This window comes from Euprymna scolopes, chromosome 21 (genome assembly GCF_053919585.1).
Source record: "Euprymna scolopes isolate OS-2025 chromosome 21, ASM5391958v1, whole genome shotgun sequence".
Taxonomy (NCBI): domain Eukaryota; kingdom Metazoa; phylum Mollusca; class Cephalopoda; order Sepiida; family Sepiolidae; genus Euprymna; species Euprymna scolopes.
The window spans coordinates 24533675-24558641 of NC_136502.1; the positions used below are offsets into that span (position 1 = coordinate 24533675).

The 24967-nt window shown below is 34.0% G+C and overlaps 1 protein-coding gene and 1 long non-coding RNA gene across 2 annotated transcripts in view; one reads left to right on the forward strand and one right to left on the reverse strand.

Annotated features, from left to right (window-relative positions):
* Positions 1-16723, forward strand: part of LOC145242058 (protocadherin gamma-C3-like) — a 20892-nt gene extending 4169 nt beyond the window's left edge. Inside the window, exons 2-3 of the mRNA XM_080104955.1 lie at positions 9503-11955; positions 14687-16723. Of these exons, the coding sequence (XP_079961081.1) occupies positions 9565-11955; positions 14687-14839 (2544 nt within the window). The 5' untranslated portion in view covers positions 9503-9564 and the 3' untranslated portion in view covers positions 14840-16723. The remainder of the gene's footprint in view (positions 1-9502; positions 11956-14686) is intronic.
* The window catches only part of LOC145242060 (uncharacterized), a 315387-nt gene that overhangs the window by 283033 nt on the left and 7387 nt on the right, over positions 1-24967 (reverse strand). The window lies entirely within an intron of this gene.

Consider the following 24967-nt stretch of genomic DNA (forward strand, 5'->3'; position numbering starts at 1 on the left):
ATAAACCATCCTTGGTGTATGATTACTATTTCGTGTTAATTTCAGTGTTATGTGACCAGTAGTTTAAGAGTTTATCGGTTAAATATTTTCACATAGACAGACACACATACATACATCTACTCTTTTATTTATATAGATTATTGAATATGTATTCTAGGTAACAGGGTGAGTTCTATAAGCACATTAGTATTTTTATTTTTGTAAAATTTACCATTTAGAGGGACACCACCGAAATTGTACCCTATCCACCCCTCCCCCTTGCCAAAGAAAGGAAAAACATTGATATTTAAAATTAATCCCCCCCTTATTAAGCGATGGTCATATAACCGTTAGCAATAGACAGAGGCTATTAAGCTAAATAGGGAATGCATAAAACTTATGAATATACTAATGCTATATTTATTGCTTATACCCACCCTGGGACGAGTATTATACTAGTAATTTATTTTATATAACTTGTCTCCAGTAAGTTGGGCACAAGGCCAGGTGTGGGTTTCATGAAAGTTTGTGTGGAACGAACTGGATTCGAATCATGTTTTCAGTCCTTCTCATTAACAACTTAGCCACTGTCAACCCCTAGTTGATAATTGTTTCAATTCTAATAAAACTTTAATTGATTAAAAAGATTAGTTTTGATTGTTTTAATTACAATTTACAAACATTTATACATTTTATTTATAATTAACTATTTTATATTTAATCATTAATTAATTGATTATTACTTTTATAAGCATGCTTAGTTACACATATGCACAATATCTGGTCAATCTTCCACTCTATAATAAAGACCAACGTGTATCTATTTTTCCATAAATTTAATATATTTGCACACACAAAAAATAGCAAGTAAAACAATACCTTTTATTGCCTCCAGACGAAACCATTTCAAGTGGTGAGGTAAAGTGGGAAAATAAACAGCAAGTCAGACAACCCTCATTGTCGGAAATGAATTAAAAAACAAACCTTTATTCTAAATAAAAAGAAAATTAATTATTTCTGATAAACACAACTGGCCAACTAGTAGATGGCCTGCAACAAAAAAAGAAAATTGGTTTTCATCAAACAGAAATGGAATCATGTCGTCTTTTCTAGGACGACAATTTCATCGTTCCAGCTGTATATATACACACATATATATGCATACACATATATATACATGCAGACATATATATAATCACATTTAAATCTAGATAAGACGCTTGCTCGATTTCACGGTAATGATTCGCTGGATTCAATGCTGTAACTAATACATTAGTGTTTAAATACAGTACTTATCTGATAGCTAAATGTTTTGGTTTCGATTCTAGCTGATGGTACCCAAGTCATATTGTTTTTATAAAACTTTTGAAATCACTACTCTGTATTGGATACAATATAACAATCGATAGAAAATTGACTCTATAATAATAAATACAAAATCTGTATAAATTAAAATATCATATTTAAACGTGTTTTACAATCGTGCAACGATGGGCGGTGTGCTATTATATTATAAAATTTGAAAAATAGTACAATGTTATGGACCGAGTACAAAAGGACATGGGCAATGCAAGGTCTTCGTACTAATTATTAATAAAACTAGCAAAAAAATATGCAACATCGTGGAAGCTATATTTGTTGATTATTATAAATTTGTATTAGAATAATAATAAAGATATCTCAAGTTCTTTTACAATAATTTTTTTTAATTTTTACTACACATGTATATTGCTAACTACAACCTCTTGCTTCTTACATTGAAAATATAGACATTTTATCGAGCAGTGGTTTCCAACTTGGTTTTTGGTCTACATCCCTCAAGAAATTTCTCTCAAACCTCGCACATCCTAAAATTTCTGAACTTGCGTTTAAATTCATGGTTTGATTAAATTTTTTTAGTCATGTACTTAATGGTCACTTAATAACAATACATAACCCTAAAATGAAAGTAAGACATTAGTACATTGCAAAAGAAAACAAGGTTGATTGGTTGGTTGGTTGGTTGGTTGGTTGGTTGTTTTTGTTTTACGGCATATCAACCCTTTTCAGCTTATTTAATGCCAAATCCAGTGATTTTGAAGAAAAAAATTTTAATAGAATATATTTGTTTTTTTTTAAAGTCGGTTTCTATTTAACCCATAGTTTGGACCCTAACAGGTACTACCACTCCGGGTCAGAGTGTACCTGAGAACAAAAGAGTGGCTCCACACTCCCCAAAGCCCAAAGAACAGATACTACACTTTGCATTTTTTTTATTTGCCATAAAAGTAAAAGTTTTACAGTATAATAAAGTAATCACAAGGATATCAAAAGTGGAGCATAAGTAGGGGTCGTTATTCATCTTTGGTCAAACGTGATAACAATGTCTATCTTAAGTAAAATCATTTCAGTTATCACTATATCACATTTCTACTAGGGGGTTGTCCTATTTAACACTTGCTCCTAGTACAAAAAGCCAAATGTTTTATTCATCAAAAGGAAGATATTGGAAAAAAGAGGCATCAATTCAATCTATGTGTTTAAAGATGAAAGTGCTATTTTAAATTTGACCTCGACAGGTCAACGAACAGAGCCTTTTAAAGATATGATAGACGCATTTAAAAATTTCAAATTTTAAAATTTTCATGTGACAGACCAACCAGTGTGAAAAGCTTCTTATAGAGATACTTGGATGTATCTAAAAATTTGCACATATAACGGTATAAATGCTATTTCAAACCCAAGTGTGGCAGATCAATGTACAGATTCTTTTATAAAGATGCATGGACGCATCTTACATAAATTCAAGTCTTTGATAAAGAAAAAAAATATTTAAATAACAGATCTACAGCTATTGTGTTTCTATTTACAAATAAAAAGGGAGACAACTCGTTTTTGTTCTAGTGTCTAATGAACAGCATTTGTTCATTAATTAATTGCACATTGTTAGCATTGTGATTAATAAGATATTCATATCATATTGTTCACACAACACTTTTTTATATGTTGACTTGTTTTGCTTATGAAAAATAAAAATAGAAGTGTAAGAATCATAGAATTTTGGTTTAATTATTAACAATAAAATATCAAGTTATTTCATCTATATATAAGACAAAAATGTTTGTCCAATTTTTACGCTTTTCTTATCACATGCAGGCTAAAAAAATCCATACAAATTATAACTCATCGTACCATGATGATTATTCATAGCAACAACAAATAGTGGAATCAACATGTCTCCCATTTCGTGACATGGATCAATCTTCAGCCTAGATTCTTACTTTAGGATCAATCAAGAGTAAAAGAATTCATTTTTTCTTTTAAATATTATTCTTTGTGATTCAGTTCGATAGTGAAATGAAATATCAACAAAAAAAGAAACTTACATGCAACAAGATTAAAACTTGGATGCGGTGAAAATTAAAAACGGAAAATTCCATGTAAGTTTATTTTATCAGGAAATTTCCATTATAGAGACCATGTTAAACGTTAAATTGATGTGTGCTACAAGTTATGTTATGGGAGGAAGTATGTGTCATAGAAAATAGATTCCTGCCTCTAGGGAGTTAGACATCAAAGTGATAAAAGTATTAATATTTTGTTTAAAACCTACAAGGCAAGCTCAATATTTTTACTTAGTAAATAAAAGGAAAACACATTACAAAGATAATGATGTTGATTATGGCTTTGTACTAAGCAATAAAATCCTATAAATTTGTAACTTTGTATAGAACAGTAGTAAATTCTAAAATACAATTTTGTCACTGCTATTAAGAAATTTCATCTTTCTAGAACATGTCTATAGCATAACGTTGTTTACTAATGCTACAAGAGTATTTTACAGAGATACATGGATAAACAAACAAAAGCGCCCACTCAAAATAAGAAAGAGTCTACCAATTTACTACTGAAGCAAACCAACTCATCTCAGCATTTTCGACATTTTCGAATGAAAAGCTAGGAAAGAAAGTGCTGAACTAAACATTTAACTTTTAATTTTTTTTCCTTTTTAATTTATTATAAATCAAGAAAAATGACTATTCTACATATTTCTGCTATCTTCTGTCTCAAACTCTTTTAAATATGGTGGTACATGATTGTCATAATAGATACTATCCAAGACTATGCCGAATTCAAATCGTATTGGACCTATGTTGTTTAATTATACACTAATACCATTATAGGAAAATCTAGACAGGAAAATACTGAATTAAAAAAAAAATTTTTTCTTTTTACAATTTATCACAAATAAAGAAAAAATAACTCTCTTACATATTTCTACTATCGTTTCTTGTCTTCTTTTACCATTAACTTTTATCTGGGAGGTACATACTTAGCCTAATGGATACCATAAAAGACTATAGAATTTGCAATGCCGATCTGAAAACGTATTTGAGAAAGGTACAACGTCTCTGCTCTTTAGGTTAAATAGTTACTTGTGTTTATTAAATTGTTGACAATAAGTCTTGCATTTCAGTATTAAATGAGGTATGTATGCTATAAAAACAGACAAACAAAACTTTTTACTTCCCTCTGCTTTCTTCCCTCTTATCCGAGCCAAACAATCTGCTTTCTTTTCAACTTTTTTTTTTATTATTATTTTTTTTATTTAGGATGAACCATGCTTTCTCCATACTTTTTTCTAAAATATTAATATTGCAAATGAATCCAATTGTGTCTGCTGCGATTAGGAAATATAACAAAGTCATCATGGGCTTTCTTTAGCATTTCTTATGAGCAAAACTTGAAGGAAACATTTTTGGTACCCAGAATTTTAACCTGTCTTGATAACAATAGAATCAAAAATTTCAACCAAGGCTCTCTACATTTCAACAGACTACTTTCTGGCCATGACATTCTTACTGTAGTTTGATTGAATAAGAGCAGACAGAAAATAGGATTTTACTTTCTCATGGAAAAAGTGCTGTTATATGTCTTTTATAATAATGTTATGATAGACTGAACCAGACTGGGGAAAAGAGAAATTATGGAAAAGAGGAGAGTAGGTATAGGGGAAGTGTAGTGGAATTTGTTTTTTCTAAGCAAGGAGATAGTTAGCAGAGAATAAAGGAGGAACATGAGAGACAGAAAACTAGAGAAGACTAACTACCAAAACCCCCATCACTTAATATGAATACACACTTATGGGTTTATATTAGTTTTCGTTCAAACTTCAATTACTATGCAAGAACTAGTTCTTTGTTTTGGAAGGTTTTAAATGAGGATTGATAATCTGTATTATTTGAATTCATGGTGCAGTGGATAATGGCATTGTATAGCAACCAGTTCTAAGTAAAAGTTCTCTGGAAGTTAGAGATGATAACTAAGAATAAAATAAAAATTGAAAATGCTTAGCACTTCCACCCAGTCATGGTTGATAGAACGAAAACAATCTAACCCTGTTAATTGAATTGAGGGATCAATTGAAATTTCATATAGGTAACCGAATTCAAAAAGATGTACGTGAGGAATTTCGGTGGCTACACTGACCAAAACATTGTGGAAATATCAACCAAGATGAGAACAGTAGTCTGCATAATTAAAATGATACAGACTAGTTCTTTGTGCCATGAACATCTTGTTGTCACACATCAAGTCACTTTGTAACAAGCAGAAAGACTGAAAACGAATAGAGTAGCAAGAAAAAAGTGAACTTAAAACGAGGAAAACAACAAAAAAATGTAGACACGTATACACAGCTTGTACATAATAGTTCTGATATATTGCCTTTTTTTATGTTTGCAATTATTTGTTGTGGTATTGCTTAGCTGGCTGGTCTCTAAGTTAATCGATTGTAAATTTGATTCCTATTGATCACGAGCCAAAAAAACGTCCTCTGGGCAAACCTTTAGTTAAGCTGTTCTGACATATCTAAAGAAACATCACTTTAGTTTTTATGTGACTTTCATTCTGAAAAATTCAGCCTCAGACAAAAAATACAGAAAATCTTTGTTAGGTCAAACAAGATGAACCAAGTATCACTCAACACACATATAAATAAAGATCTTTTATTAAATGTTAGATATATAATTTTGATGCGAATGCATAATGTATAAGTTTAAGTGTAATGTTTATGGGCGTAGTTATTATATAATTAATTTAATAGTTTTTCATTATTTTGTATTTATTTTTTTTTAATTTTTTGTAAAATCAACAGCAAAATCCCACCTCTACACTGTAAAGATTCCTAGATGACATAAAGCCTTCTACTCAACTAGTTTCTTTCCTCAAACTGCTAGACTTTGGAATTCCCTTCCAGGTCCCTGCTTCCTTGACTGTACTGACATGCAGAAGTTCAAGTGTAATGTGAACAGATATCTTGCTGTCCAACTCCCTACATAGCATCCCGGTAAATTTGGTCCCAAATAGTAGCCCCTTACGACAAAATGACACTGTGGCTTCTATGAGGTGAAATAACAATAAAAATATAAAATAAAAACAAACTGAAGAAAATGCTTATTTTAAATTGTAAGGAAATTATGTCTTTTTTAAATATTTGTTTCAATCAGTAGACATTTCAGAACTATTATAAATTGCTTCCATTGACTAAATAAATACGGATAATTAAACACAATTATGTTTGGAATTTTTTGAGACAAGGTTTGCCAATTTGTATTTGTATTATTATTTACCTATTACATCACATGCATGGGCCTGTGGTGCAATGGATAAAGTGCTAGGTTATAATCAGTTCTAATTGACAATCTAAGAATCCTCGTGGATCAAAAAAGGGTTCAGTTCGAAATTCCACTCCCAATTTCGACAAGATACCTGAAGGAGGTTGGAGGCTGTATCGGCTGAAATGTTATAAGAATAACATCTAAGATGACAACAGTACATACATCAAATCTGTTGCCAAGACCGCTGGAAAAATGGTGGGATCCTTCTATCGATCCAGTAGATATCTCACTGCTGATGCAATTCTCTATCTATATAAGAGCCAGGTACATCTAAGGATGGAGTACTGTTGCCACATCTGGGCAGGGGCTGCTAGAAAGACTTGTCCTGCCTTGATAGGGTTCAAAATAGACTTCATAGCATCGTAGGAGATATTCTTTTTCTCTCTTCCCTGCAACCTCTATCTCACAGAAGAGATGTTGCGAGTTTGTCTCTGCTTTATCGTTATTTTCATGGCAAGTGTTCAACTGAGCTTCAATCTATGGTCCCCCCTCGCATAACTTTCACAAGAAACACGCATCTAGTTGAAAACACTATCAATAATTCCCCCCACTCTTTATCTGTGCCTAAACCTAAACATAGATTCCATGAACAAAGCTTCTTTCTTAGAAGTGCACGCCTGTGGAATTCTTCTGTTTTCCTGCTTTCCAGCTGGCTACAATCTGATTGTCTTCAAGTCCAACGTAAACAAGTTCTTATTGATCCGTTCTACTTAAGTTAACAAATTTACCGAATTTCCATTACTCACGATTACTATACTGTCCAATTGACTACTGTACATTCTTAACCCTTATCCTCGAGTGGTCTCTTGGCCTTGATAAGTGGTGATGCCTATGTAAAAAAAAAAAAAAAAAACAGTCATCCATTGTTTAATTTATTGTTAATAGATTCAAATAGACGATTTTTTATTATTTTTTATTGTGCATTAATCCTAAGCTTCGTCAGGGTCCGCAATGATTAATATTTTCCTCCATGTGGCATGATCACATGGTTGGTGTGGATGAAGGCCGGTTTTACAAAGATCTTTGTGCTGAGCATTTTTCCAATCTCATTATCAGCCATCCTGTTGGTTACTTCCTGGCAACTTCTAATGCAAAAACAAGTTTTGTGACGGTCATTATTGTTTATTAGCACATGTCCAAACTACTTGGGCCATGCTTTCCCGATTGGTACGATGCTGTTTTGTATTATTTTTGCATCAACCTAATAGTATCATATGACTTGATTTTTTGCTTTTGTCGATTATTTGCTTTAAAAGTGCAATGACTTTTTTTTTTAATTAGTGACACAGGTCTGCAACACTGTGCTCAGAGCAATCTGTACAATAAGTTACTTCAGTATTCTCTTTTATTATGAAGGCTTAGCTTTAAACTTATATACAAACCTGAGCGTGTATTTTCTCACAAAGCATTTTGCTTACTTTTCATAATATGCATACCGTTTAGCAGTAAAATAGGGATGGAATTATCCAAATAAATACTTCCCCCAGGAGACAAAAATAGAGTTATTCATCATCGTTGCTTGCTTAATGAGGGGGGATTGGTGTATCGTCAATTGTCTGAGGGTCTGTTAATAGCTATTTTTCCGCTTGTCTAAAGTGACACCTTTTTAAAAGTGTGCTAGAATTCACACTTTAAAAGTCGATCTGGTTTCAGATCATGCATGAAATCCTAGAATTTCCTAACTCAGCCAAGTAATTGTAAACGGGTTATTGCACCAACGGACACAAAAAATTGTAGCATTTTGTTTTTATGGTTTTATGTCAGGTTGTGTCTACTCTACATCAAACTATAAATTGGACAAGATTTGAGTATGGAAAAGTTTCAAATTTCGAAGTTGAACGTATTATTTGGATTTATCGGACTACTGTTCTCATCTTGAGTGTGATTTTCACAATGTTTTGATTAAAGTAACCTCCGACCTTCTTCGGGTGTATGTTGTCGAACTCAGGAATGTTTCTGTCGAACTCAGGAATTTGGATGGAATTTCGAGCGGAACCTTTTATTTACTTCATGGGGGTAGTATGCTCTTATTCCTTCAGCCATGACTGGATAGATGTCCTCAGTAATTTGCAATTGTATTTTTCAGTCATTGCACCACGGGTCCATGGATGTGATGTACTGGATAAATAATACTATAAATACAAATTAGCAATTCTTATCTCAAAAATTCCCAAACATAATTGTGTTTAATGATCCATATTTATTTAGTCAATAAAAGTAATATCGAAGTTGAACATTTTTCGAATTTCAAGTCATTTTCCATTAATTTTAAAACACTAACTCGATCAGTTTTCATGATGAACCAAAAAACCATGCATTTTTACCCACGTTTTCAGGGTGAATTTTTCACATGAAATGGTTGCCAGACACTCCTTATACCATATCTATGGTTACCCCTACTCCACCCCGATTCACATAAGTCATAATGTTTTTTCAAAGTTGTTCACCCTCCTCCGCATCCTCATCATCTATGACTGGAGCATTTTCATATTATCACAGTTGCCATCTTGGCAATGTCGACATGCATTAGTGCCTTCTGTAGGAACACCTTAGGGTATTACATCCGTCCAAACAGTTGCAGTGAACCATCTGAACCAGTTCATCTGGAACGGGAATTTTGTCTGACATCACTGGAACAAGTTTGTCCCCTTTTATATTCCATCCTCACTCAGATGGTGCCATCTCATCTGCTCCATAACATGTATGTAAATCCTAAAATTTCTTAACTGAACCAAGTGATTACAAAATTACTCTGTTCACCTTGTATCCTTTCTATACTTAATACTAGTTGTAGTTTTGATGCTAAAGTTACAATACAAGAAATTATTGTATAACATGTCTTTTTTTTCTTTATCTAATTTCAGATTAGCAGAATATCGCAGACAGAAACCACTTGGAAAACGTGAAAGACAAATTCTGACGAAAAATGATCTTACAAGTTTTCCTATTATTTCAAGTGTTGAATGGATGTCTTTGTGCAGATCTTACTTACACAGTGGAAGAAGAAAAGGACAAAGGCACTTACTTGGGTGATATTGCAGCAGATCTAGGCATGAGAAATGATCCAAGCATCGTAACATACAGATGGCTACAACAAGGCCTAAACAATAACAGTCTGTTGTTTCATGTCTCTGAGAAAGCTGGAAAAATATACACGGCAACGGTTCTAGATGCTGAAAGGATTTGCAGTCATAACACAGAATGCTTTCAAATGGTGGATGTCGTCATCCAAAAAGAAAATGAGTTCATAAAGTTACTGGAAGTGAAAGTCATTATAAAGGATGTGAATGATCATCGACCGGAATTTCCTGCCAACGAATTTAGTATCGAGTTTTCTGAAGATGACAGAAAAGGTGCCAGAAGAGCAGTCCCTAGTGCCATTGATGTGGATGTTGGGAAAGTGAATTCTATGATTACGTATCACTTAACGAACAACATAGACAAATTATTTGCTCTGTCCGTTTTTACAAGTTTCGATGGCACGTCTAAGCTGAGTATCAATCTACAAAAGCAACTTGATCGAGAAGTTAACGACTTTTATGCTATCCAAATAATTGCAAAAGATGGAGGATCTCCTATTCAACAAAGCGTTTTGAATATCAGTATTACAGTGACTGACGTTAATGACAACACTCCAGTTTTTCCCCAGAATGTGTACAATGCAACCATTGCAAACCAAAAGACAGAGTCTATTGTGTCTTTGTCAGCACAGGATGCAGATTCAGGCAAAAATGGGAAAGTCATTTACCAGCTCCATTATAAAACCTCCCCAAAAACCAAAGAACATTTTGTAGTGAATAAATTAACTGGAGAAATATCTTTGATTAAAGAATTTTCTCTTGGTGAAAAGTTAGCACACAAGTTGTATGTTGATGCTGTAGATGAGGGTACGCCTCCTTTAAGCTCTACAGCAATGGTTCTGATAGATGTGATTAATCAGCAAAACAATCCTCCAACAATAGAAGTAAACTTTGTGCTCACATCCAAAGAAAATATGGTCGCGATCTTTGAGGACACCAAAATGGGTAGCTTCATTGCCTACGTCAAAGTCATAGATTATGACGCTGGTCAAAACGGGCAAGTTAGCTGTCGGCTAGACCATGATAAATTCCAACTGCAGGGGCTTGGGTCAAAGAAGTACAAAATTGTAGTGAAAGATCCACTTGATAGAGAGATAAGTGATTGCCATAACATTACCATCAAATGTGAGGACAGTGGATCTCCAGCTATGCGCTCAGAAAACATGTTTACGATACAGGTTAGGGATGTAAATGATGAGAAACCAAAATTAGAAAAAGAATACTATAAGTTCTACATAAAGGAAAACCAACCACCCCAGATTCTGGTTGGTTCAATAAAAGCCACTGATCTAGATCTTGGAGATAATGGTAAGCTGACATATTCCCTGATACAAAATGACAAAGAATTCTTACCATTTCAGATCTCAAACGAGGGATTAATTTCAACTATATTATCATTAGATCGTGAACTAAAAGATTCTTATGAATTTCAAGTCCTAGTAAAAGACAATGGCACAAACCCGTTGAATAACACAGCGAGTGTTTTCATTAGAATCCAAGATGAGAACGACAATGTGCCTTATTTCATCTTTCCTAAAATTAACCCTTTCCACTTCAATCTCCATTATTATCCCCATCATACAAAGAACATCACCTTGCTCTCTGCATTGGATAAGGACAGTCGAGAGAACGCATTTCTGAAATATGAAATCACCAAAGGCAACCAACAGCTATTCACTATTAATCATTACACTGGTCAACTGACGTTCACTCATGTCGCGATGTCAAAAGATGCCGGTTCTTATGAGTTAGAACTCCTTGTCAAAGACAGTGGTACACCAGCATTATCGGCCACCACCGTATTGTATCTTACATTGACGGCAGACAACAAGTCTTCAGAGACTTTGAATCCTATTCCTACACAAACTGATGACAGGATTAATATCAATCTTGTGTTTATAGTAACTGTGATTGCCGTGGTTGTGTCTGTAGGTGTTACATCTTTAATATCAATCTGCATCATCCGATACGCCAACCATAAAGATACTTCACATACAGAGCAGATGAGCTTGTTCAATCAATGTGCTCATAAGGAAAACGATTCTGTGTGTTTCTCTTATGTAACAAACTCTTGGCCAGACGCCCCCATAAATAGTTCAACTAATCAAGTTTTACCAAAAATAACTCAGTTAACAGGATTAGAACAAGAAATGCCGCTCTTCAACAAAGAGGCCTGTAAAAGACATAAAATGTTAACTCCCATTCAGCAACCAACGACATTGGACTCCATATATCGAGTAAGTTTATATTTTGATTTGATTTGTAATTATTTATCCTATGTATACAGAGTTTGAATTTAAAACACAATAAATACTATTTTCAATTTTCCAACAGTCTTTCATTTTCAAATCTAATAGGTTTCACACTATCGGCCAAGCTCTAGACCCTGTCCTATCACTGCAATGTTGCATTCCTGCACCTGTTTTACAAGTACTTTAATGGAGTGCACTCTGATGAACTCACAGCACTTGTGCCCCCCTCGATAACATATTCCTGACTAATCCAACAAACAGCAAAATCCAACCCCTTTACTATTGCGGTCTCTAGATACAGGAAAGCCTTCTACTCTAATAGTTTTTCTCTTGGGCTGCCTGACTTTGGTATTCCCTTCCTGTTTCCGGCTTCCTTTATTGTACTAACCGGCAGAAGTTTAAATGTAATGTGAACAGACATCTCGCTGTTCAACTCCCCTCAGCCTTTTGCTAGACACAAGCTCAAAATAGGCCTTGTTTGGAGTGAAAACAAATAAAAAATAGAGTGCCAGTTACCCAATTAACTGGCTTAGCACATAAAACAACTTTGAAGCAAAATTCGATTTTATTCATCAACAATCTTCTTCTGAGTTGATATATTGATTCCAATGTTTCTGATGTCTTTTTTATAGAATGATTTGTTTTTGGCCTTAAAATATGCTTCAGTATCTGATATTACTTCTTCATTGAAACCAAATCTCTTTTTCTTGAAGCATTCTTTTGAGGTGTGGAAACAGCCAGTATTCAATAAGTGCCAGATCTGGAGAATAGAGTGAGTATAGAAACAAGTCAAAGTGCAATGCATATTATTTTGCCATAGTTGCAACCAACTCATGGTATGGTGCATTGTCTTGGTGAAAGAGCACTTTTCTTATTTTTCATTTGTGGTCGTTTTTTACGATTTCCTCCTTCAAACAATGTTTTGAATTGTTGTGTTGTTTTTGATTGATTGTAAGCAAACATGGCACCTTACTTTGAATATAGCTTTTTTATTGAAGAATGTTCATGAAAAATTGTGAATGTACTGGCTTCTGGTATCCTCAGTTCCTCTAATATTTCCTGCAACTTCAATTTATGATTGACTAAAACGAATTTGTGGACTTCTTTTTTTTTTTAAATAATAGCATCATCAGTGCCCATATGACTGAATCTAAAGTCAGCATACCATCTTTAACTATTCTTTTTTTTATTGCATTTTCACCCCAAACAAGGCACAGCACCACTTTGATGTAGGGGGCTACTATCTAGAACAGAATTTGCAGGGATACTATGTAGGGAGTTGAGCAACAAGATGATTGTTTATATTACATTTGAATTTCTGCATGTCAGTACAGTCAAGGAAGCAGGAACACGAATGGAATTCTAAAGTCTAGCAGTCCTAGGGAAGAAATTATTAGAGTAAAAGGCTTTCTTGTATCTGAGGATCTCTACTGTATAGAGGTGTGATATTGCTGCTTTCGGGGTTCTTGGGAGCATTTACATCGAGAGGGCACAAGAGCTTGTAGTTCATCGGAGCACCTACCATTAAAATACTTATAAAACAGGCAGAGGGATGCAACATTTCGTCAGTGGGACAGAGGTTGAAGCCTAGCTGGTAGTGCAGGACTTATTAGGTTGGTTTTGAACCCTGTCTAAGAGCAGATACACCAGTCGAAATGTGGCAACAATACTCCATACATGGGTGAATGGAGGCGTTGTAGAGGTACAAGATACTCTCGGGCATAAGCAACTTTCTGGCATAGTAAAGAGGGCCCACCTTTTTTGCAGCAGCCTTGGCAATGCCTTCGATGTATCTGTTCCAACTCATATTCCTTGTAAATGTGAAGCCAAGGAGTTTGAACGAAGTACTTGAAAGTAATCTGATCGAACAAAGTTCAAATAACACTTATCAAACCGAACAATATATTTTCCATCAGAAATGCTTTGAGCACACGAAATTTGGATTTAACATCATTATAAAAATTTTCTATAGTAAATAATTAATTTTCAAAATAATTCGACTGGGCTCAAACTTTGACATGCTATATGAAGAGCAATATAAGAATTTAAAATATGTTAAGCTTTTAGCTGTACAAAATAAGTAGAGATTCATATTAACTGACCACCAAGTTTTATTCTTTCAGTGGCGGGTATAGATGATGTCACGGTTATCAACACAGATCATGCAATTGGCAATCTAAGTTTGAATCCTATTCATTATATTTATTTATATTTTATGTATCTACAGGTTTCCTATACAGTAAAAACAGACCAAATATCAAGGTCTCATGTATGATATGAAAAGAAACTGGAATCTTAAAGAGATATCAATCATACCAGTTGTTATAGATGCCATAGGGCTTATGAAGAAGAACCTAATATTCCTGGTGAACCAAGTGCAAAAGAAATCCAGACAATTGCATTTAAAGGAACAACGAGGATACTAAAAAGAGCTCTCAGTTGGTTTCAATAAAAAGCAGGGCAATGTTGGCAGCTGGTTTGGCTGTCCCATACCCAGCATTGCAATATTCAAATGAAGAAAATTAAAAAAAATTAAAAATAAAAAAAATAAGAAACTCAATAGTTTTAAAATGTAACCAGTACTTGTATAATGTCGTATGTCTTGTCTGCTCAGATGCTAATCTGGTAAAAATATTCTGCTGCTGAGTGGATGGTAGCGTGTGTTTGTATGTTTTTTTTGTAAGAATAACAATATTGTATCTATTTTATTTTTCAGAGTTGTGCACCAGAAATAAGAGATTCCCCAGAAAAATATGAAAAAGGGACAATTGCAGCTCCTGGCTATTTCACATGGAAATCTAACACAATCTCTTGTATAAATAATAAAAATGTTGAAATTGAAACAGTTAACAAAGAACTACATAGGTGAACAAAAGGGACACCTTACTGACTCAGTTAAAAGTAACATTTCACATTGTTTCAACTATAAACAGTATATAAAAAAAAACTTGTTTGTAGTTCAAATTTATGGGAGGAAATATAACATTTGGCAATAATACATGTCAAAGAGCAGGAGCTTTGCTTTCGAGTTTTATTCCTCAATGATAGCTTCATGATTTTAATCTTGTACTAAATCTGGTTCAATCAAACTCTGTGTGTGTGTGTGTGTGTGTGTGTGTGTGTGTGTGTGTGTGTGTGTGCGTGCGTGCGTGCGTGCAAATCGAAAATTGTCTGCTGCTTTTCAGACTATCAAATGCAGGCCTAAAATCTATATAAATTATAAAAATACATCTTAAGGATTTTTATAGCAAAAAAAAAAAAAAATATATGCATCTTGAGGATTTTTATATACAAACAAAAATAATATACTTTCCATCACTGATCAATTTCAATCTAAACATTGAACCCTAATTTAGTATATATCAAGCATAAGGGAGATGATTCCGTTAAACTTAAGACACTTTTTTATAAATATTTCATTCATATTTTATAAATTTACTGTACAGCTTAATTTGATCATGAAAAATAGTAAGTATAAAAGACAAAAATGCACAAAACAGAAGAAATACAAGGCAGAAGAAATACAAAAATTTATAAATTAATATTACTTCTTTAGTGATAAGAAATAATCCATAATTCCGGTTTCTGGTTTCCAAGCGAAAAAACTCTTTGAATTGAGTGGAGATTTCTTTTCGAGAATAAGGTGATACCTTACAATTAAAATAAAAGCAATAAAATATGACACCATACAATACCATATTAATTCGATACACTATATTGGTCAATAAATATTTAAATATTTAAATATTCAATCATTTTTCAATGTGATTTTATCTATTTACCTTTGTCCTATGTGATATCCTATCAGATAGTGTCTTCAACCAAAGCTGAATTGGTATAATCCAATTTCTTACACATGATGCACAAGGCTTCGTTTTGGTTATAATAAAAAATTTACTTATTAAAAAGTGTAGTAATCATAAAGACCTATTCATCTAAGGGGCGTAAGTCTACTTTTACTAAGAATATTTGAGTAAATGTAAAAAAGAACCCCCCCAAAAAAAAAACAATAAAATTATCCATTTAAACAAAAATTGTTTTTTTTTTTTCAATTACTCCAAAAGAATTTTAAAAGTAAATACAATAGATTATTTTATTGTTTTTTTTTAATTTTTCGTACATTTACCCGACTGTTTTTAGTAAAAGTAGAGTTACGTCCCTTAAATGAACAGTTCTTTCTTCATGATTGTCAAAAGTGTAATTGTCTAAGTTTCAGTTATGAATGTCGCTCATCTCTGTTGTACTGTCGTACAATGATACGCAGATATATTTTGGTGAGCGTCTCATTAGTAAGATCTGTGATCCTAAATGGGCTTCACATTCATCGAATATTAATCCCCCTCTTCGATTATAATCTGTGGGATTATCTTAAGATAATATCTACCAAACAATTCCCAGACTCTTCCTGGCCATCATAGCCAAAACCATGCCAGTGCTAATAAAAGAGTGTGTCGAATTTTGTGATTTTGCGTGTTGTTTTGCAGATATGTTTATTATTGAATATGCCAATTAAAAAACAAAAAACTATTGGACATGATTGAAACTTGTGTGACAGGTCAAGGGTAGATTAAAGTTTTTTGCATTAAATATCATTAGATTAGAGATAAGATTTTATTAATGATTCCATGGGTAATATTGTTCGTCCTTTACTTTGTCATATTTCATTGTATATAGCAGACATTTTGTGTCTATTTCATCTGATGATCATTTAAAAAAAAAATGGTATCCAACTTACATGAATCAGACTGTAAAGTAAAATAAATCTTTTTACAAAAAATATGTTGTTCTCTTTCAACTTTGTTCATTTTTTGTTTTTTTTTTATTATTAGTCTTTTTTTTTTCTAGGTTTCAACTAACTTTAGTCAACTTTGGGAGAAATTAGAATAGATATCCTTATTAATCGATTACAAAAATAAACGAAATAGCCTATTTGTAATGCTTCAATTTTAAAAAAAAATTGGGGGGGGGATAAGGATTCAAAATTTTTATTATTTGGATTCTTCAGACTACTATTCTCATTTGGTTATTTTTCGAAAATAACAACCCAGATGAGAATAACAAATTATACAAACAACACAAATCAATCAATCAGCAAAATTAACTTCTTTTTTCTTATGATTCATAATAATTTCAATCTTTATGCTCATTACGTACATAACCATATTTATGCGTGAATTGAATTGTGTAACACAATCATTTCAATTAGTTTTATCTTTCCATTCAATGTTGATCATGGTTAGGTATTTCCTACTACGTTTGTCATGACCAACCTAGAAGAGAATTGCAGAAAGGAAACTCCTTAGGATTAGTAATCTGAACATGAAAATTGGTGGAAGGATAAATAAAATACATAGTAAGTATCTTTGTCATTCTTCTTTAAGAAGTTCTGTCATTGCTGAAAAATGAAATTCAAGATTGCAACACAGTCTACATGCGTGGTCCAGATAAAAATCACTAGAACTTAAAAGGATATATAACAAATGCACATCATATAAAACTGCATATAACTAATATGAAAGCCGCACCAAATCATAGAAATTTCCAGATTGGTATCTGGGGGCACACTTAATTCACTGAGGGAGATGTCCTCCCGAATAAACTCGCCTGGCAGGTAGGTAACAAGGCAGTACTCAACGTAATGGTGTATCGGCAACCTACTGCAAGATGCCTTCCTGAGCCTGCATGTCAAGCACATGTTTGCCGCAGCAAATGGTGACATCTGAAGTGTGTGTGTGATACAAAGTTGCGCCTCGTTGGTCACCTTCATAGCTGGGACTGGCTCAATCCTAATGAGCAAAATGTATACCCGTATCCAAGTTCTGCCAACGACAAGGATGACTAGTCTGAAAGCCGTTCTGTTACTATGTCTATTTGTCACTCTTTGCATCTACTAACTACTTTTAAGATTTTAAAATTAACCTAACGTAACGACCACAGTATTATTTAACATCTTTACAAAATCTTGCTGCCCTTCATGTAATTTCCATTTCTTTTCTTATTTCATCTTTACATACAAACGGTGATCTTCTTCTAGAAGTGTAAGCCATTTTGAGTTTCAGAACAGTTTCAGATGGTTCGCTGTTACACACAAGTCCTGGGAGGTGACTTGTTTGTAGTAGACAGTTCCACAGAACAAAATAGAATAATAATAAACCAAATTTAAGCAGAATGCATATATTTGGTTCAACTTGCTTCGCATATATAGAAAAAATATTAAATTGGCTGGACTGTTTTTATCGTATCCAAGAAATATACCTCTGTCGGCTTTAATATTCAATTTACTCTTTTTCTCTATATATGCGAAGCAAGTTGAACCAAATATATGCATTCTGCTTAAATTTGTTTTTTTACCGCAGAAAGATTCATATGGAGTTTTAGAGAGTGTTTTGTTAAAGCACCTGTTGCGTATATAAGCTGCCTATGCATACGTCCAGAGGTTTTTAGGGAGTTTTGATTCAATGAGTAGGCATCTTGCCATTTCAAAAAGTGTCCGCCACGCACGTTCAGCAGTCCCGTTTTGGTGTGGTGATCTAGGAGCTGATGTTTCATGCCTGATAATATGGTTAATTAGTAAAAGTTCAAAGTCTTTATTGGTGAATTCCGTACCGTTGTCAGAGCGAATACACTTGATTTCACTGTAGGGGGCCATGTCGGCTAGATATTTCTTAGTTGCTAGCAGGGTATCAGATTTGTTCTTTAAAAAGTAAACCATTATTAAACCTGAATGGTCATCTACGAAATTCAACACATATCTATAATGTTCTCTGGCCATCGGTTCTATGGGACCGTTCAAGTCACAATGCACCATTGACAGGATTTTTTTGTTTTGGCCTTTTTGTCTGGTATCTTGTTTTGATAGTTTGTCATTTTCCCTTGCGTACAGACGTTGCAATTGAAGGTTTTTGATGTTTTTATTTGCATTCCATCAACTACAGTCGGCAACTTTTTGATATCAGGAATATTGCAGTGTCCAAGAATTTTATACCATGTCTGTAGATCATGGCAGGCGGTTTTTGATGGGACTACGCTATTTAAATAATATAGTCTTCCATTTTCTTTAATGTCGAATACAGTTCCATTCGGGTATACCAGTTTTGATTTATTGGGGCTAAAGTTTATATTTGCACCTTGTTTTGTGGCAGCTTGTACAGAAAATATATTTTGTTTAAATTTTGGGATTAGAAGAGCGTTTTCTAGAATACGGAAACAAAGTTAACCTTTATTGTTCTTTAGCGTCAGCTAGTTCTACAAAATAATTTTGTGGCTTAAAGTTGGGATCAAAATTGATAAAATCAGATTCCTTTGTAATCACATGTGCTGTGGCCCCACAATCGACAAGAAAATTCTTATTTTTTGTTGAAGCATCAAATGTACACGAAAATAAAAATGTATGTTCGCTAACAGAGCTCTCTACATTTTTAATGTAGTCGCCATTTTGAGTCCTGTATCTACATTGGAAACTCTTGTGATTAGGTCGTCCACAATTATAGCAAATAATTTTTGTACTTTTCTTAGGAAAAAACTTGCTTTTGGCAAAGTTGCGTTTTTTATTCCTGGCATGGGTATAATTCGATTTTGGTGTTTTTATGTGTGTATTTCTAAATTTCATGATATCTGTGGATTCGTTTTTTTCTGTGATCATTTTTTCAGTTTCTTCATAACTTCTGAGTGCTACCTTGAATTGGCTAAAAGTCATGGGCTTTTCTTTCTGGGTTATCACGGTGGTAAATGGCTTGAAATCACTCGGTATCCCTTAAGGACCATGGAAATTAACAGACTGTCACTTATAACTTCACCAGACATTTTTAAAGAATTTGCAGTTGTCTCGGCTCTTATAATATAATCAGTAATAGTTTCGGCTTCCATTCGTTTTAGAGAGGTCAGTTCAGTGTATAAAGAAATAATTTTGGGTTTTCCTTTCGATAAATAATGCTCTCTCAATATGTTTAACGCTTTGCAGCCGTCGTCTTGGGCTTCTCTCATTACCAGGGATAGACTTCGGTCATCTAAACACTGTATTAATTCCGCAAAGACAGTTGCGTTCTTTTCAATGAAGTCGGGGTCGTTTCTGTTTTCAGGTTGTGTTTGTAGTACTTTGTGTAGCTTTTGGATTTGTAGATATCCCAGAAATTTAACTTGCCACAATTTGAATTTTGATTCGAATCCATCGAAATAAAGACGCACGCTGGGCGCATAACCTCTAGAAGTGTAAGCCATTTTGAGTTTCAGAACAGTTTCAGATGGTTCGCTGTTACACACAAGTCCTGGGAGGTGACTTGTTTATAGTAGACAGTTCCACAGAACAAAATATTCTTACCGTGTCGAAACCCGGGAAAAGAACATGTGAAATTGCTCCAGAAAAGGTTTAATATTTATGAAGCAATTCTGGTTTCTGATTGGTTGGTAGCAGAACGTGAATTAATTTGATTCGTCAGTTCTTAGCAGCATCGTTTATAAATAGAATCGTCCGACTGTGTGGGATCATACCCCATTATACACCCAAAATATTGCAACAGGTGTTTATCACTGATCATCACTGAGCTGTGTTGCATTTCTGACACATTTCAGTCTGTTTTGCTGAGGTTCCATCATCATACCTTGAATCTGGATACAATTCTCTCATTATTATCTCAGCAGTTTCATCAGGACTAAGTTTAAAGTTAGACTGACGTGTGCTACAAGTTGAGTTATGGGAAGAAGTATGTGTCATAGAAGATAGATTTCTGACCCTTGGGAATTAGACATCAAAGTATCTGAACTCAATATGTTTGTTGGATCTGCATCTCCATCTTCATCTTCTGTTCATTAGATAGAATTGATGAGCTGATTTCATGATCAAGAACAATATTATTATATTTAAACTAGCAAAGATACCCATGCCTTGCATGGGGCTTTGCTGTATGCTCAGATATCTACCTCACGGGCAGCCTTGCAATAAATGGATTTGTAGAGCAACTATTGCTTAAGGTGTTTAAAAAATTTTAACTACCTCCTGAAGTGACTGAAACCCAACTATGAACTCTAAAGCAAATAGATTACATCAAACTTGGCTCTTATATTGTTACACATAAAAATTGAAATAATTACAAAAAATCACAATGGTTAACATTTGTTTAGTATCACAAACACATTTTTATCAAAGATATAGCAAAGAAAGTTGGCGGCGCCATGGTGGTGACCCCCAGGATGGTAACAAATTCCAACTTGTTGTGCGTCATCCTTAGGTGGGGGAGTTTATGAAGTGCCTCATCAAATATGACCTTAACCTTTAACCTTGACCTTGAAAAAATACTGTACACCATCCCTAGGTTGAAGACCATCATCATGTCAGTTTTGGTCATGATCAGTTTGTGGTGTGGGCTGTAGGAGAGTGTATATATACATAGGTTATGGCCTTGACCTTTAACCTTAACCTTGAAAAGTGATGCGCACCATCCTTAGGGGAGAGGGGCATCATCATGCCAGGTTTAGTCATGATCGGTTCAATGGTATGAGCTGTAGAGGAGTTGTACAGACAGACACACACACAAACACTACTACTTTATATATATATGGATTAGTGTACATATGAAAATCATTATCTGATATATTTCTAAAGCAATTTCATCTGTTTTTATTATAATTTTTACTATAATAAGATTTTATTTAAAATCTACTTAAATAAACTCCAATATTTACTTGGTAGCTAAAAGGAAAATACATTGCAAAGATAATGATGTAGATCATGGCTTTGTATTAAGCATTCAAAGTTCAACTGAAATCTATGGAACGTGTTGGAGTCTGTGTTTTCTTGTTTTTCTTGTGTTATTTTTTTATACTTGTAACCCATGATCGCCAGCCACCAGTGAGAGATGACGATACATCTAAAAGAGAAGATGTATGAAGTGGAATACGGAAACAGCATTGGGGTTGGCAATTGTTGTTAAGCAAGGGAGAACGTGGTGACACAGTGAGTGGTTAAACCAGAATTCATTAATATTCGACTTAAAAGTAACCATGTTGTATTCAAGTAAGAGAATTGGAAGCTCTTTGAAAGAAACTTTGTTCATGGAAGTTTTGTTTAATTTTAGGCATACAGAGAAAAAAATTCTTTACAGCGGTTGGAGCTAGATGAGTTTTTTTTTTTTATTTTAAGTCGGGGGAGATTGGCATAAGTGAAAGTGGATAAACAAACAAAAGCGCTCACCCAAAACAAGGAAGAGTTTACCAATCTAGGAGAGAAGCAGACGAACTCATCTCTGTGATGGCAAACGCCATTTTTGTAGGAAAAGTTAGGAAATAAAGTATTAAACTAAAAATTGAACTTTTAATTTAAAAATTTTTTTTTTTATTTTTTGTCACAAATTAAGGAAAAAGACAGTTCTACATATTTCTATTATTTTTTGTCTCAACCTCTTTTACCACTGGTGGTGTATAATTATCATAGTCGATGCTATCAAAGACTATGAAATCTGCAATGAAGTATTAAAACTGTATTAGACATATTGTGTTTAATTTTTTTTTTTACTACATTTTAACCCCAAACAAGGCACAGTGCCACTTTGATGTAGGGGGCTACTATCAGGGACATAAGTTGCAGGGATATTCTGTATGGAGTTGAGCAGCAAGATGTCTATTCACATTACACTTGAACTTCTGCATGTCAGTACAGTTGGGAAGCAGGAACCCGGAAGGAAATTCCAAAGTCAAGCAGTTCTGGGCAAGAAACTATTAGAGTAAACGATTTTCTTATATCTAGAGATCTCTGTGTAGGGGTCGGACTTTGCTGCTTGTCAGGGGGTTTTATGTCGAGAGGTTACATGGACTTGTAGTTCATTGGAGCACCTACCATTAAAATACTTGTAAAACAGGCAGAAGGATACAACAGTTTGTTGGACAGAGGTTGAAGCTTAGATGACAGTTCAGGAACTATCAGGTTAGCGACTCTCTTTTGAACTCTGTCCAGGAGTGAGAGACTAGTAGCAGATGCACCAGCCCAATTGTGGCCTTGTAGAATATACAGTACAGGATACTTTCAGACGTAAGTAACTTTCTAGCACGGTAGAGAGAATCCACCTTCTTCGCAACAGCCTTGGAAATGCTCTCGATGTATCTGTTCCAACTCATGCTCCCTATGAACGTTAAGCTGAGGAGTTTGAATGAAGTACTTTCAGGTAATGTGTCTTTAGCCTTAGCTATTGGTGGTTGAGAAAGTTTCTTGTAATTATTAAAGGAAACTAGCTTAGTCTTGGCAGCATTGAATGTTACTACCCATTTTTTACTTCATTCCACTACAAACTCCGCCATTGCCTTGAATATGTGTTCATTCGTTTTCCTATGTGTTCATGTCTGTTATAGAGTGTGGTGTCGTCAGCAAATATACCCATCTAAGAGACTATTTTATCAGGGACGTCATTTATGAATATCAGGAATAATAAAGGTTCAAGGATTATACAATAATACCATTAAAAAGGGTACAACCTTTGTGCTCTAGGTAAATCGTTGACAGTTGTATTTCGGTAATAAATAGGGGTTCATATGCTGAAAGAATTAATAAACCAAGCCTGTTACTTCCCTTTGCTTTCTCCCCTCTCATCTGAGAGATATGATTCGCATTCTTTTCAATCAAACTGACATACTACTTTTTTTGATGAACCATGCTCTCTCCATACTTTTTTGAAATATTAATATTGTAAATGATTCAACTGCGTCTGTTGCGATTAGGAAATATAACAAAGTCATCATGGATTTTCTTTAGCATTTCTTATTTGGAGAATTTGAAAGAAACATTTTTTGGTGTCTACGATTTCAACCTGTTTTGACAACAATGGAGTCAAAATTGCCAATTCAGGCACTTTACATTTTAACATCCTTATTGTGATGATATTCTTATCGTGATGACATATTTATTGTGGTTTGAATTAATACAAGCAAACAGAAAATGGGGTTTTACTATCTTGTAGAAAGAGTGCTGCTGCCTGTCTTATGATGATCTATAATGATGTTCAGAGACTGAAGCAGATTAGGAAAAAGAGAAATCATGGGAAGGAAGAGAGAAGGTATAAAACCTAAGAGAATAGACGATTAGTGCAAATGGTTTTTGCTAAGCTAGCAGAGAGTTGACAGAAGAATAACTACCAAGCGAGATAAAAAAAAGAAAGATGTAACTAACTACTAAACCCCATCACTCCTCCACATAGATACATCTTTATTGGTTTATCTTATTTTTTCTTTCAAACTTCACTTACCATACAACAACTATTTTTTTTTCTTTTTTTTGGAGGTGGGGTGGAGCAATGTTTTAGATGAGGATTGATAATCTGTATTATTTAGATCCATATTGTAACGGATAAAGGCGTTGTATAACAATCAGTTCTAAATGACAGTCCTCTGGGAATCGCAGGTTCGATCACAATAGATAATAATGAAATAATTAAAATTGCTTATCACTTTTTCTCGGTCCTAGCTGATGAAACGAAAACAATAAACTTTCGTGGATTAAAGGAAGGTTTCAATTCGAAATTTTGCATAGTTTACCAAATTCGAAAAGATGCATTCAAACAAGGTCAGGGGCTACATTGGCCGAAATGTTCTGAAAATAACCTCCAAGATGAGAATGTAAACAAGAATTACTAAAAATGAATAAAGAAGAAAAAAACAAAAAGTGAACTGAAAACGAGAAAAAAAAATGTAGACACGTATACACAGCTTGTACATAATAGTTCTGATATATTGCCGTTTTTTATGTTTGCAATTATTTGTTGTGGTGTTGCTTGCTTAGCTGGCTGGTCTCTAAGTTAATCGATTGTAAATTTGATTCCTATTGATCACGAGCCAAAAAAACGTCCTCTGGGCAAACCTTTAGTTAAGCTGTTCTGACATATCTAAAGAAACATCACTTCAGTTTTTATGGGACTTTCATTCTGAAAAATTCAGCCTAAGAAAAACACTTTGTTCGTTCGGTCAAAGGAGATGAACCAAGTATCACTCAACACGCATGTAAATAAAGAGATTTCAT